This window comes from Coregonus lavaretus (assembly GCF_964263955.1).
Source record: "Coregonus lavaretus genome assembly, chromosome: 30".
Taxonomy (NCBI): Eukaryota; Metazoa; Chordata; class Actinopteri; order Salmoniformes; family Salmonidae; genus Coregonus; species Coregonus lavaretus.
Window position 1 is genome coordinate 37,799,591 of NC_140017.1, and position 14,293 is coordinate 37,813,883.

At 44.6% G+C, this 14,293-nt stretch overlaps 1 protein-coding gene and 1 pseudogene across 2 annotated transcripts; one reads left to right on the top strand and one right to left on the bottom strand.

Moving 5' to 3' along the window:
* The first annotated feature begins 315 nt into the window (after positions 1 to 315).
* LOC311106252 (sigma intracellular receptor 2-like) lies at positions 316 to 3,619 on the top strand (annotated as a pseudogene). The gene is made up of 3 exons: positions 316 to 440; positions 2,479 to 2,619; positions 3,038 to 3,619. The product of its transcript is annotated as a sigma intracellular receptor 2-like (transcript).
* Positions 3,620 to 4,211: 592 nt separating this feature from the next.
* LOC311105923 (intraflagellar transport protein 20 homolog) lies at positions 4,212 to 14,283 on the bottom strand. Its single transcript, XM_084148159.1, has 5 exons — positions 14,185 to 14,283; positions 8,626 to 8,775; positions 8,262 to 8,347; positions 7,592 to 7,695; positions 4,212 to 4,959 (listed from the first exon to the last, which is right to left on the bottom strand). Exons 2-5 carry the CDS (start codon positions 8,750 to 8,752, stop codon positions 4,878 to 4,880), a joined length of 399 nt encoding a protein of 132 aa, XP_084004285.1. The 5' UTR covers positions 8,753 to 8,775; positions 14,185 to 14,283; the 3' UTR covers positions 4,212 to 4,877.
* Positions 14,284 to 14,293: the final 10 nt, after the last annotated feature.

A 14,293-nucleotide genomic window follows, 5' to 3' on the forward strand; every position in this document is an offset into this window, starting at 1 on the left:
TACAACTATAGGGCCTGGTTCCAATTCGCTTTATCTATCTCCCTAGGCTTGAAGTAGTCACCGGTCATCAATGGTCGGTTGAAAGTCGAGGAAGGAAGGTTGCTGTGTTCAAAATGTTTACAGCGCCTACAGATTCAGTACAGCCCCTCAACTAGATCAACCAATAGAATCGGACCATCCAACATGTCTACGACACTAGCCCTACCCTTCTTTTCCTTCAATGCTATTAGATTTGCATGGTCTCTTGCTAAATATCTAAATTAAAGCTTAGATAGCTATATATATATTTTTGGTGTATATTTCCTTTGATACAATATGGGTATTCTTCGTATACTAAGAGAATAAAATGTATATCTTTATTTTATTTTGCTTCTCACATTCCTATTACATTATTCATTGATCTTCAGCCGTTGCTTCCTGCACAGGTGTATCCTCAACAGGTAAATTTGACGTGTTTAATTGACTGTGTGTAGTAGAAGTAGGTCCATGAAGGAAGGTTGGAAGTGGATGAAGTGAAACGCCTCGATCACACCGACAGTGTTTTTCATTTTGGTACACCAGAAGTACATTCATTTCCAATGTAACGCTGTGTTTGCATTGCAGCATTGCTTTGCAGAGGTAGTTGCAGTGCGTTCTGTGTGGTGCATACGTTTGACAGAAATGGGAGCGGAAGGTGAATGTTGAACTTTTGTTGCACACCAACAGTGGGGAGAACAAGTATTTGATACACTGCCGATTTTGCACGTTTTCCTACTTACAAAGCATGTAGAGGTCTGTAATTTTTATCATAGGTACACTTCAACTGTGAGAGACGGAATCTAAAACAAAAATCCAGAAAATCACATTGTATGATTTTTAAGTAATTAATTTGCATTTTATTGCATGACATAAGTATTTGATCACCTACCAACCAGTAAGAATTCCGGCTCTCACAGACCTGTTAGTTTTTCTTTAAGAAGCCCTCCTGTTCTCCAGTCATTACCTGTATTAACTGCACCTGTTTGAACTCGTTACCTGTATAAAAGACACCTGTCCACACAATCAAACCTCTCCACAATGGCCAAGACCAGAGAGCTGTGTAAGGACATCAGGGATAAAATTGTAGACCTGCACAAGGCTGGGATGGGCTACAGGACAATAGGCAAGCAGCTTGGTGAGAAGGCAACAACTGTTGGCGCAAATTATTAGAAAATGTAAGAAGTTCAAGATGACGGTCAATCACCCTCGGTCTGGGGCTCCATGCAAGATCTCACCTCGTGGGGCATCAATGATCATGAGGAAGGTGAGGGATCTGCCCAGAACTACACGGCAGGACCTGGTCAATGACCTGAAGAGAGCTGGGACCACAGTCTTAAAGAAAACCATTAGTAACACACTACGCCGTCATAGATTAAAATCCTGCAGCGCACGCAAGGTCCCCCTGCTCAAGCCAGCGCATGTCCAGGCCCGTCTGAAGTTTGCCAATGACTATCTGGATGATCCAGAGGAGGAATGGGAGAAGGTCATGTGGTCTGATGAGACAAAAATATAGCTTTTTGGTCTAAACTCCACTCGCCGTGTTTCGAGGAAGAAGAAGGATGAGTACAACCCCAAGAACACCATCCCAACCGTGAAGCATGGAGGTGGAAACATCATTCTTTGGGGATGCTTTTCTGCAAAGGGGACAGGACGACTGCACCGTATTGAGGGGAGGATGGATGGGGCCATGTATCGCGAGATCTTGGCCAACAACCTCCTTCCCTCAGTAAGAGCATTGAAGATGGGTCGTGGCTGGGTCTTCCAGCATGACAACGACCCGAAACACACAGCCAGGGCAACTAAGGAGTGGCTCCGTAAGAAGCATCTCAAGGTCCTGGAGTGGCCTAGCCAGTCTCCAGACCTGAACCCAATAGAAAATCTTTGGAGGGAGCTGAAAGTCCGTATTGCCCAGCGACAGCCCCGAAACCTGAAGGATCTGGAGAAGGTCTGTATGGAGGAGTGGGCCAAAATCCCTGCTGCACTGTGTGCAAACCTGGTCAAGACCTACAGGAAACGTATGATCTCTGTAATTGCAAACAAAGGTTTCTGTACCAAATATTAAGTTCTGCTTTTCTGACGTATCAAATACTTATGTCATGCAATAAAATGCAAATTAATTACTTAAAAATCATACAATGTGATTTTCTGGATTTTTGTTTTAGATTCCGTCTCTCACAGTTGAAGTGTACCTATGATAAAAAATTACAGACCTCTACATGTTTTGTAAGTAGGAAAACCTGCAAAATCGGCAGTGTATCAAATACTTATTCTCCCCACTGTATCTAGATGATGCTGCTACTATTTTGCACAAGACTATCGGTGTGGTCGAGGCGTTACAGTAGCTGCGTCATAGCACCGTTTTATTTTGGGGGATGCTGGAAATCACTTTTAACACCACATTTACTTTTATAGTGATACGATATTTAGTGTTTACAAATATATTTTGTTTATTTTTTTAAGCTGAAAGATCTTTTGAGATGGTATGGGGCTGAGTTCAGCGACCCCATGATGCTGGACCCCCCCCTCCTCCATCTTCTGCGAGGCCCTGGTCCAAACACTGTTCTTCCCCATAGCTGCATATGCCTTCCTCAAAAAGGTCAGATAACATGGGATACATCCCAAACAGCACCCTTTTCCCTGTAGTGCACTACTAGGGGGCAGTCAAAACTAGTGCACTATATAGGGAATAGGGCCCCATATGGCTAGCAAACTCATGTAAACATCTGTGGTATTGGGAATTATAAAATTAGGCCGATGTTGCAAGAAGACCTTTGATTTGACACCTAGTAGATAGTCATGTGTAACTCACCCCGTTACCAGTGTATGTATCCCAAAGGGCACCTTATTCCCTATATAGTGCACTACTTTTGACCAGAGCCCTATGGGCCCAGATCAAAAGTAGTGTACTATATAGGGAATAGGGTGCCATTTGAAACGCAGACGTTATGCCACAGATCAGACATGATGACAAGGCTGACATGACATGAGAGGAAATCAACCTAATGCGGTTCTCTTCCAGGAGGATCAGGACCCCGGCCATTGTCTATTCCACCCACGTAGCCACCACCCTTTTCCCCCCATCCTAACCCCCATCCTCTACTACCCGTTCCCCACGGAGCCACCACCCTGGCCCCCAGACCCAGAAGGAGCGCTACACCCTTGCAGTCATCTACGCTCCGTACCTCTGATGCTGCTGTTCACCATGCCGTTCAGCTCAGCTTACAACACCAACACTCAGGGAGGAAAGGGCTCAGCTTACAACACCAACACTCAGGGAGGAAAGGGCTCAGCTTACAACACCAACACTCAGGGAGGAAAGGGCTCAGCTTACAACACCAACACTCAGGGAGGAAAGGGCTCAGCTCACAACACCAACACTCAGGGAGGAAAGGGCTCAGCTTACAACACCAACACTCAGGGAGGAAAGGGCTCAGCTTACAACACCAACACTCAGGGAGGAAAGGGCTCAGCTTACGACACCAACACTCAGGGAGGAAAGGGCTCAGCTTACAACACCAACACTCAGGGAGGAAAGGGCTCAGCTTACGACACCAACACTCAGGGAGGAAAGGGCTCTGCGGAGGCCAAGAGGATCAAATGAGACACTCCTCTATTAGTAGTCTGAGTGCCAGTCGGTTTGTGCTGTTGTCCAACTCCACTGCTGTCCATTACGGGTGACATGGAGTTGGCACGATGGCACAAACAGGCTACTAGTCCATCTGTATAGTCAATCTCCAACTGTGACCCCGGCTGTCTATCCATCCAGGCAATCATACCTCTAGTCTATCCTACAGTACACATTTTCAGAGTGATTTTTTGTATTTATTCTCAAGTGATGAATTGTCAATTGGTACATTTTAAGTCAAGAAAATATAATGGTTATGTTAAACATTCTTCATAAGAATTTAGATGTTTGATCATCTGCACACAGATGAGAAATAGTCAAGAATGTTGACACCAATAGAATCAAAATATGTTCAAAGTTGGTTTACTAACCTTTAACATAGATAAGATGAATGCAGAGTATGAGTATATTCGATCATTTCTTGATATATACTGTAAACATAAAATTATTAATATACTTTTCGAATGTACTTGTTTGGTTATAAACTGGCCTGAAATCCCAATAAGCCACCTGAGAGAAAATGTTTTGGTGTGTCTGGTCCCACAGACAATGGTGGAATGAGAAGATAAAACGTGAACACAACTTTATTCGTACCTTAGATGTAAACAGACTGAGTTAAGATGACGGGGTTACAGACAACACACAGCAAAAATAAATGTGTTTTGTTCCCATCAAAATCATGAAATTATTTACAGTAACATGCAAATACTGTACATTGTTTTCCACTTGTAGAAAAGGTAATACAACCATCTATACATAGTAATTCATTTGGAATAAATAGTGTAAATACTTTCCTTTGTATATAAATAGCTTTCTTCCCCATTTGCTTGTCTGACGTACTGTAGTGGTGTGAAAGGCGTGACGCCCATAGAGCATCAGGTTCTAATTATATTCAACACTTAAATGCTAAAAATGGATAACTGGGGGGAGGAGGAGGAGGGTTGTCACTTTAGATACCTGCTAGAGAGGAACATGTTACGCTGTAAAAGAAGGCTGAGAAGTTACTTCTAACTTTGCACGTAGTCTGTGTCTTGCTGTCTAAGCAAAAACGTGTCTGTTTTAGTTGGAGCAGTTTTGGATTGCTTGTGGGGTGTCAGAGGGGTTATTGTGTTCGGATGAGCGATTCCCGTTAACCCATAGTGTAGTGGATATCACCCATAGAAAACAATCAAGGCACCCCTGGAAACATGGTCACAAACGCACACTGACACACTTCGGGCCTTCGACGCGCCCCTTATTTCTGCAGAATGAACTGGTCAATGAACTCATTCTGCTCAGCCTCCACTTTGGAGAGAGCTTCGTACTCGATGCGATACCTGGAATAGATCACAGATAAACACAAACTTCATTAAAATCCACTGACTGTCTAAGGTCAACCCGAGAATGAGACACTGACTGACTAAGGTCAACCCATGAGAATGAGACACTAACTGTCTAAGGTCAACCCCTGAGAATGAGACACTGACTGACTAAGGTCAACCCGAGAATGAGACACTGACTGTCTAAGGTCAACCCCTGAGAATGAGACACTGACTGTCTAAGGTCAACCCCTGAGAATGAGACACTAACTGTCTAAGGTCAACCCCTGAGAATGAGACACTGACTGACTAAGGTCAACCCCTGAGAATGAGACACTAACAATAGATTTGCCCAAGGAGACTTGACCTCAGTCTTACATTTCTTGCCTAATAAATTAAACCAATCACGTTCGTTTCTGCCTTGAGGCACAGCTATCCTCAGAACAAGATTGAATAAGAAAAACTCCAAATCTGCTCAGTCTTCTTAGCCTGGGTGCCGGTCCGTTTCTGCTCTCTTGCCAACTCCATATGGAATTGTCATTCCAAACATGTTTGGCTTGACAATGGAGTGGGCAAAAGCACACACAGATCTGGGACCAGGCTACGTTCCATGTCATTTCAGCAAGCCATGACACCCGCCATCTCAGATTGTTCTGAAATCATTTCTGTAGTTAGAAACAGATAAGATTAGCATTCCTGAAACATTATTTTGTTGACATTTTATTTGATCTGAGAAATTAAGCTAATTGATTGCACCCAAATTGGCCCTTTTCATTTATAGGATTCACGTAATATTAAACAAAAAATAGTACCCAACATCTGATTTAGACCAAACTTCTTCCTGATATTGAGTAAGACGCGAGGAATCCAACTTTGTGAATACACTACATAGGATGAAGAAACAAAACAATACTCCATGCAGCAGCTCCATACTACTTGTCAAACATTAAGAACTGATACTGTATACTGGTTGTTGGGGTGGGATTGGTGTGGGGGGGTCCGTGGGTGGCTTTGGATCATTCTATTGGATTCCTCGTGGTTAGAAAGAATTATGTTCCAAATCGGATGTTAGGTACTATATTTATTGAAGATATGAATCAGTGGAGGCTGCTGAGGGGAGGACAGCTCATAACAGTGGCTGGAACGGATCAAATGGAAAGGCATCAAACACATGGAAACCAGCCATTCCCACGAGCCCGTCCTCCCCATTCCCACGAGCCCGTCCTCCCCATTCCCACGAGCCCGTCCTCCCCATTCCCACGAGCCCGTCCTCCCCAATCCCACGAGCCCGTCCTCCCCATTCCCACGAGCCCGTCCTCCCCAATCCCACGAGCCCGTCCTCCCCATTCCCACGAGCCCGTCCTCCCCATTCCCACGAGCCCGTCCTCCCCATTCCCACGAGCCCGTCCTCCCCAATCCCACGAGCCCGTCCTCCCCATTCCCACGAGCCCGTCCTCCCCATTCCCACGAGCCCGTCCTCCCCATTCCCACGAGCCCGTCCTCCCCATTCCCACGAGCCCGTCCTCCCCATTCCCACGAGCCCGTCCTCCCCATTCCCACGAGCCCGTCCTCCCCATTCCCACGAGCCCGTCCTCCCCATTCCCACGAGCCCGTCCTCCCCATTCCCACGAGCCCGTCCTCCCCATTCCCACGAGCCCGTCTTCCCCAATCCCACGAGCCCGTCCTCCCCATTCCCACGAGCCCGTCCTCCCCATTCCCACGAGCCCGTCCTCCCCAATCCCACGAGCCCGTCCTCCCCATTCCCACGAGCCCGTCCTCCCCAATCCCACGAGCCCGTCCTCCCCAATCCCACGAGCCCGTCCTCCCCAATCCCACGAGCCCGTCCTCCCCATTCCCACGAGCCCGTCCTCCCCAATCCCACGAGCCCGTCCTCCCCAATCCCACGAGCCCGTCCTCCCCAATCCCACGAGCCCGTCCTCCCCATTCCCACGAGCCCGTCCTCCCCAATCCCACGAGCCCGTCCTCCCCAATCCCACGAGCCCGTCCTCCCCAATCCCACGAGCCCGTCCTCCCCAACGAGCCCGTCCTCCCCATTCCCACAAGCCCGTCCTCCCCATTCCCACGAGCCCGTCCTCCCCATTCCCACGAGCCCGTCCTCCCCATTCCCACAAGCCCGTCCTCCCCATTCCCACGAGCCCGTCCTCCCCATTCCCACGAGCCCGTCCTCCCCATTCCCACGAGCCCGTCCTCCCCATTCCCACGAGCTCGTCCTCCCCAATTAAGGTGCCACCAACCTCCTGTGATACGAATCCTATAAATTAAAATGGCCAATTTGGGTGCAATCAATTAGCTTAAATTCTCAGACATCAAATTATATTTCAACAAAATAATGTTTCAGGAATATTAATATCTGTTTCCGAAGAAAAAAAAAACGATTTCAGAACAATCTGATATGGCGGGTGTCGAAATCATCTTAAATAAATAAATACATTTGTCATTTAGCAGACGCTCTTATCCAGAGCGACTTACAGGAGCAATTAGGGTTAAATGCCTTGCTCAAGGGCACATCGGCAGATTTTTCACCTAGTCGGCTCGGGGATTAGAACCAGCGACCTTTCGGGTTACTGGCACAACGCTCTTAACCACTAAGCTACCTGCCGAGAGCTTTTTGAGGTGAAATGAATCTTACCTCTCCAGCTGCATCTTCTTCTCTGCTATCAGGGCATGGAGCTGCTGTTGCTGGGCCTCCCTCTGCTTGGCCACAGACTTCAACAGGTTCCTGGCTCCAATAGCCTGGGAGAAGGAGGCAGTGCAGCAGCATGTTGTTCACTCAGATAACAAGGCCTCGGTCGTTCCCACAGATAACAAGGCCTCGGTCGTTCCCACAGATAACAAGGCCTCGGTCGTTCCCACAGATAACAAGGCCTCGGTCGTTCCCACAGATAACAAGGCCTCGGTCGTTCCCACAGATAACAAGGCCTCGGTCGTTCCCACAGATAACAAGGCCTCGGTCGTTCCCACAGATAACAAGGCCTCGGTCGTTCCCACAGATAACAAGGCCTCGGTCGTTCCCACAGATAACAAGGCCTCGGTCGTTCCCACAGAAAAGTGCAGCAAGTGTACTCAGTGGCCTAGCTAGCTACCAGTCAAAGACCGCCGTTTTGTTTTCAACCTGAGATCGCTTGAAAAATAAGCAGATTTTAGAGCCAGCGGTCACGTTGCTCTGACTGACACGTTGAAAACAATTGACTGAAGGAGTGAACAACAAGCATGGCATATCTGTGTGTGTCTGAGCCCTGTAAAGGTGGACCAAGACAACTCACAACAACTCTTAAAAGAGCCAATGCAGAGACCCTTACCTTCATCTTTTCTGTCTCTGCCGCATTTGCCAATTCATCCACCAGCTCGATGAGACCACCCACTATCTTCTGAAACTGGCCGATTTCTGTGTATTGAATGAATACACGAAAGTTAGTAAAACCCTAACGCGGTAATTAGGTGTCAACAGCGTTTGAAGAACACAAGTTTTAACATCGAGAAGAGATGTGAGTGGACCATCTTTACAAAACAATATTCTATGCAAGTTACAGAACCGAACCCCAGTCGTCCATACCAAATTACACACTATTCCCTATTTAGTGCACTACATTTCCCCAGAGCCCACTATATAGGGAATATGGTGCCATTTGGGACACAGAACAGAAGATAATGGAATGTTCTTACTGTCAACAAAGTCTTTACACTCCTCCTTGAGCTCCGTGGTCTTCTGGCCCACCTCTGGTTCCAGCACCCGCAGCTTGTTGAGTTCATCAAAATGAAGACCAGCTTCGGCCAACGGGTCTTTCGCCATGGCCACAAGGCCTGTCCCAAGAGCTGGGTTATACAGTGGGGGAAAAAAGTATTTAGTCAGCCACCAATTGTGCAAGTTCTCCCACTTAAAAAGATGAGAGAGGCCTGTAATTTTCATCATAGGTACACGTCAACTATGACAGACAAAATGAGAAAAAAAATCCAGAAAATCACATTGTAGGATTTTTAATGAATTTATTTGCAAATTATGGTGGAAAATAAGTATTTGGTCAATAACAAAAGTTTCTCAATACTTTGTTATATACCCTTTGTTGGCAATGACACAGATCAAACATTTTCTGTAAGTCTTCACAAGGTTTTCACACACTGTTGCTGGTATTTTGGCCCATTCCTCCATGCAGATCTCCTCTAGAGCAGTGATGTTTTGGGGCTGTCGCTGGGCAACACGGACTTTCAACTCCCTCCAAAGATTTTCTATGGGGTTGAGATCTGGAGATTGGCTAGGCCACTCCAGGACCTTGAAATGCTTCTTACGAAGCCACTCCTTCGTTGCCCAGGCGGTGTGTTTGGGATCATTGTCATGCTGAAAGACCCAGCCACGTTTCATCTTCAATGCCCTTGCTGATGGAAGGAGGTTTTCACTCAAAATCTCACGATACATGGCCCCATTCATTCTTTCCTTTACACGGATCAGTCGTCCTGGTCCCTTTGCAGAAAAACAGCCCCAAAGCATGATGTTTCCACCCCCATGCTTCACAGTAGGTATGGTGTTCTTTGGATGAAACTCAGCATTCTTTGTCCTCCAAACACGACGAGTTGAGTTTTTACCAAAAAGTTCTATTTTGGTTTCATTTGACCATATGACATTCTCCCAATCCTCTTCTGGATCATCCAAATGCACTCTAGCAAACTTCAGACGGGACTGGACATGTACTGGTTTAAGCAGGGGGACGTCTTGCACTGCAGGATTTGAGTCCCTGGCGGCATAGTGTGTTACTGATGGTAGGCTTTGTTACTTTGGTCCCAGCTCTCTGCAGGTCATTCACCAGGTCCCCCCGTGTGGTTCTGGGATTTTTGCTCACCGTTCTTGTGATCATTTTGACCCCACAGGGTGAGATCTTGCGTGGAGCCCCAGATCGAGGGAGATTATCAGTGGTCTTGTATGTCTTCCATTTCCTAATAATTGCTCCCACAGTTGATTTCTTCAAACCAAGCTGCTTACCTATTGCAGATTCAGTCTTCCCAGCCTGGTGCAGGTCTACAATTTTGTTTCTGGTGTCCTTTGACAGCTCTTTGGTCTTGGCCATAGTGGAGTTTGGAGTGTGACTGTTTGAGGTTGTGGACAGGTGTATTTTATACTGATAACAAGTTCAAACAGGTGCCATTAATACAGGTAACGAGTGGAGGACAGAGGAGCCTCTTAAAGAAGAAGTTACAGGTCTGTGAGAGCCAGAAATCTTGCTTGTTTGTAGGTGACCAAATACTTATTTTCCACCATAATTTGCAAATAAATTCATAAAAAATCCTACAATGTGATTTTCTGGATTTTTTTCCCTCAATTTGTCTGTCATAGTTGACGTGTACCTATGATGAAAATTACAGGCCTCTCTCATCTTTTTAAGTGGGAGAACTTGCACAATTGGTGGCTGACTAAATACTTTTTTTCCCCACTGTAGATGGGGGCTGAAAAACACTGCATTTAACATCCTGGATAATATGGAAGCTTTTTTTATTTAACCTTTATTTATCCAGCATCTTAATAGTGTTAAAGTGGATTCCTTTCCTCATCTGCACTGATCTAAACGGGCGGAATAGGTGAAACAACCTGGGGATTTGTATTATTTTGGTCAGGGGTGTCACATTAGTATAGCAACGCACATGCCCCCGCCCACCTGAGGATCTGTCTTTTTCAGCCATCCATTTCCTGTGTTTGAGAGGTGCAAAATTCTTTAAATCAGCACAACAGTTTTCAGCCGTGCTAACAATTGCAAAAGGGTTTTCTAATGATCAATTAGCCTTTTTAAATGATAAACTTGGATTAGCAAACACAGCGTGCCATTGGAACACAGGACTGATGGTTGCTGATAATGGGCCTCTGTACGCCTATGTAGACATTCCATTAAAAATCAGCCATTTACAACTACAATAGCCATTTACAACATTAACAATGTCTACACTGTATTTCTGATCAATTTGATGTTATTTAAATGGACAAAAAAATTGCTTTTCTTTGGAAAACAAGGACATTTCTAAGTGACCCCAAACTTTTGAACGGTAGTGTATATCACAAGCGTTTAGCTACACCCGCAATAACATCTGCTATGTATGCGACCAATAACATCCGCTGTGTATGCGACCAATAACATCTGCTGTGTATGCGACCAATAACATCTGCTGTGTATGCGACCAATAACATCTGCTGTGTATGCGACCAATAACATCTGCTGTGTATGCGACCAATAACATCTGCTGTGTATGCGACCAATAACATCCGCTGTGTATGCGACCAATAACATCCGCTGTGTATGCGACCAATAACATCTGCTGTGTATGCGACCAATAACATCCGCTGTATATGCGACCAATAACATCCGCTGTATATGCGACCAATAACATCCGCTGTGTACGCGACCAATAACATTTTATTTGAGAAAGAAGAAAGATATTAATGGGTGTTTATTATTTTGAGGAATTGAAAAAAAGTAATAATTTAATACAGTTGAAATGTTTACAAATGAGATGCGCTGAAATAAAAAGCAACTTCAATAAACATCTTGTATCACAGCGCCTCTCCTCTTTCTAAAGATCTAATTTAACTGTAATGTATATAAGAATACGAATAGTGTGTAAATTGTATGTTGTCGTCTCTAGGGGTCTTTCCAATGCTTATTTTAATGTAATATCTTCCGTTGTTCTTGTCTATAACTGCAGTAGCTAAAGGGAATGCTAATTAACTAAACCAACAGTAATGAATGAGGCAGTCTGGACAGCGCAGGTGAGTGCACGTAGGGTAGACAGAATAAGTGTTAGATTGTTGCGGCCCTGTTCCACCACTTTATGTTAACTTATCCATATATGCAAATACACCTGAATCTGCAATAGGTAAGCAGCTTGGTTTGAAGAAATCAACTGTGGGAGCAATTATTAGGGAATGGAAGACGTACAATACCACTGATAATCTCCCTCGATCTGGGGCTCCACGCAAGATCTCACCCCGTGGGGTCAAAATGATCACAAGAACGGTGAGCAAAAATCCCAGAACCACACGGGGGGACCTAGTGAATTACCTGCAGAGAGCTGGGACCAAAGTAACAAAGCCTACCATCAGTAACACACTACGCCGCCAGAGACTCAAATCCTGCAGTGCCAGACGTGTCCCCCTGCTTAAGCCAGTACATGTCCAGGCCCGTCTGAAGTTTGCTAGAGTGCATTTGGATGATCCAGAAGAGGATTGGGAGAATGTCATATGGTCAGATGAAACCAAAATATAACTTTTTGGTAAAAACTCAACACGTCGTGTTCGGAGGACAAAGAATGCTGAGTTGCATCCAAAGAACACCATACCTACTGTGAAGCATGGGGGTGGAAACATCATGCTTTGGGGCTGTTTTTCTGCAAAGGGACCAGGACGACTGATCCGTGTAAAGGAAAGAATGAATGGGGCCATGTATCGTGAGATTTTGAGTGAAAACCTCCTTCCATCAGCAAGGGCATTGAAGATGAAACGTGGCTGGGTCTTTCAGCATGACAATGATCCCAAACACACCGCCAAGGCAACGAAGGAGTGGCTTCGTAAGAAGCATTTCAAGGTCCTGGAGTGGCCTAGCCAGTCTCCAGATCTCAACCCCATAGAAAATCTTTGGAGGGAGTTGAAAGTCCGTGTTGCCCAGTGACAGCCCCAAAACATCACTGCTCTAGAGGAGATCTGCATGGAGGAATGGGCCAAAATACCAGCAACAGTGTGTGAAAACCTTGTGAAGACTTACAGAAAACGTTTGACCTGTGTCATTGCCAACAAAGGGTATATAACAAAGTATTGAGAAACTTTTGTTATTGACAAAAAATTATTTTCCACCATAATTTGCAAATAAATTCATAAAAAATCCTGTCTGTCATAGTTGACGTGTACCTAATGATGAAAATTACAGGCCTCTCTCATCTTTTTAAGTGGGAGAACTTGCACAATTGGTGGCTGACTAAATACTTTTTCCCCACTGTACATCACCCTCTGACATGCACTGTCAACTGTGGGACCTTATATAGACTGGTGTGTGCATTTCCAAATCATGTCCAATCAATTTAATTTACCACAGGTGGACTCAATCAAGTTGTAGAAGCATCTCAAGGATGATCAATGGAAACAGGATCCACCGGAGCTCAATTTCAAGTCTCATAGCAAAGGGTCTGAATACTTAAGTTTATTATTTTAATTGTTTTACATTTGCAAACATTTCTAAAAAACTGTTTTCGCTTTGTCATCATGGGGTATTGTGTGTAGATTGATGAGGGAAAAAGTAATTTTATCCATTTTAGAATAAGGTTGTAACATAACAAAATGTTGAAAAAGTTAAGGGGTCTGAATACATTTTACATTACATTTTTAGTCATTTAGCAGACGCTCTTATCCAGAGTGACTTACAGTTAGTGAGTGCATACATTTCCATACCTTCCAAATGCACTGTAACTGCCTTTATTTTAACAAAATGAAATAAAACAAAATCTGATAAAATAAGAAAATGAGTGCATTATAAGAAAGAAAGTGACATTTTACAATAAATTAAATACCTGAATTCCCACCAAAATCCCTGAACATTCATTATTTGTTCATGCCAGTAAAATGTTTTATGCTCTATAATTCAGTCTATCTAATAGCATATAAATATTCAAAAAGTTTGGAGTATCGTCATCCATTGTCCAACTGTTGCAGTTATTCCCAAATGTTTTTTTTTAACCGTTTAACAATTTTGATGACCGTTTCTGCATTAGTAAGCTTGAGGAGTACGTTAGGAGGTGTGAAAAGAAGAGAGCATAGCCAGTTAGGAAAATATTTACACCAAAAAATACATACAGTTTGATTCTGTGACCTTTGCCTAATCAATAGCTACCTATCTGACATTAATTAGTTATGAATTAGTTGGCACATATGCAATAACCGTTAATCAGTGCTAGCCAGCTGCTACTTTGGCAATGCTCTGTAGCTCGCTAGCTAACGCCGGTAGTTATAACGTTCAAACAGAAGAGCTGGTTCTTCAGTACGGTCTAGCTACTTAGCTAGCTATCTTGATAGCTAACGTTAATTAGCTATCTCACAGCTCGTCCTGATGCCCTCATCGGACTGTCCTGTTGTGGGCAAAATAGCTAGCCAACTGTTTCAGCTAGCTGACTAGCTATTAGCCGAGCGTGAGTTGCTAGCTACAATCTGTGCAAAAGTCAAATTATTATTGAGTACTCTTCGAGTCAGTCATCGCTTACCTTAAATGTATTTAAATGTGGTGATTATGTGGCATAATCCACAGAGCACTTCGGCTGCCAGGGAACCGTTGTGTTTGACCAACTAGTGTAACTTCCGGTAGGGAGGGGA

Excerpts from the sequence above, each read along its gene's own strand:
- LOC311105923 (XM_084148159.1), bottom strand. The coding sequence starts at position 8,752 with ATGGCGAAAGACCCGTTGGCCGAAGCTGGTCTTCATTTTGATGAACTC. Across the intron at positions 8,348-8,625 it reads GTGTAAAGACTTTGTTGACA|AAATCGGCCAGTTTCAGAAG; the intron begins GTAAGAACATTC and ends TTCAATACACAG. Across the intron at positions 4,960-7,591 it reads AAGAAGATGCAGCTGGAGAG|GTATCGCATCGAGTACGAAG; the intron begins GTAAGATTCATT and ends GATCTATTCCAG.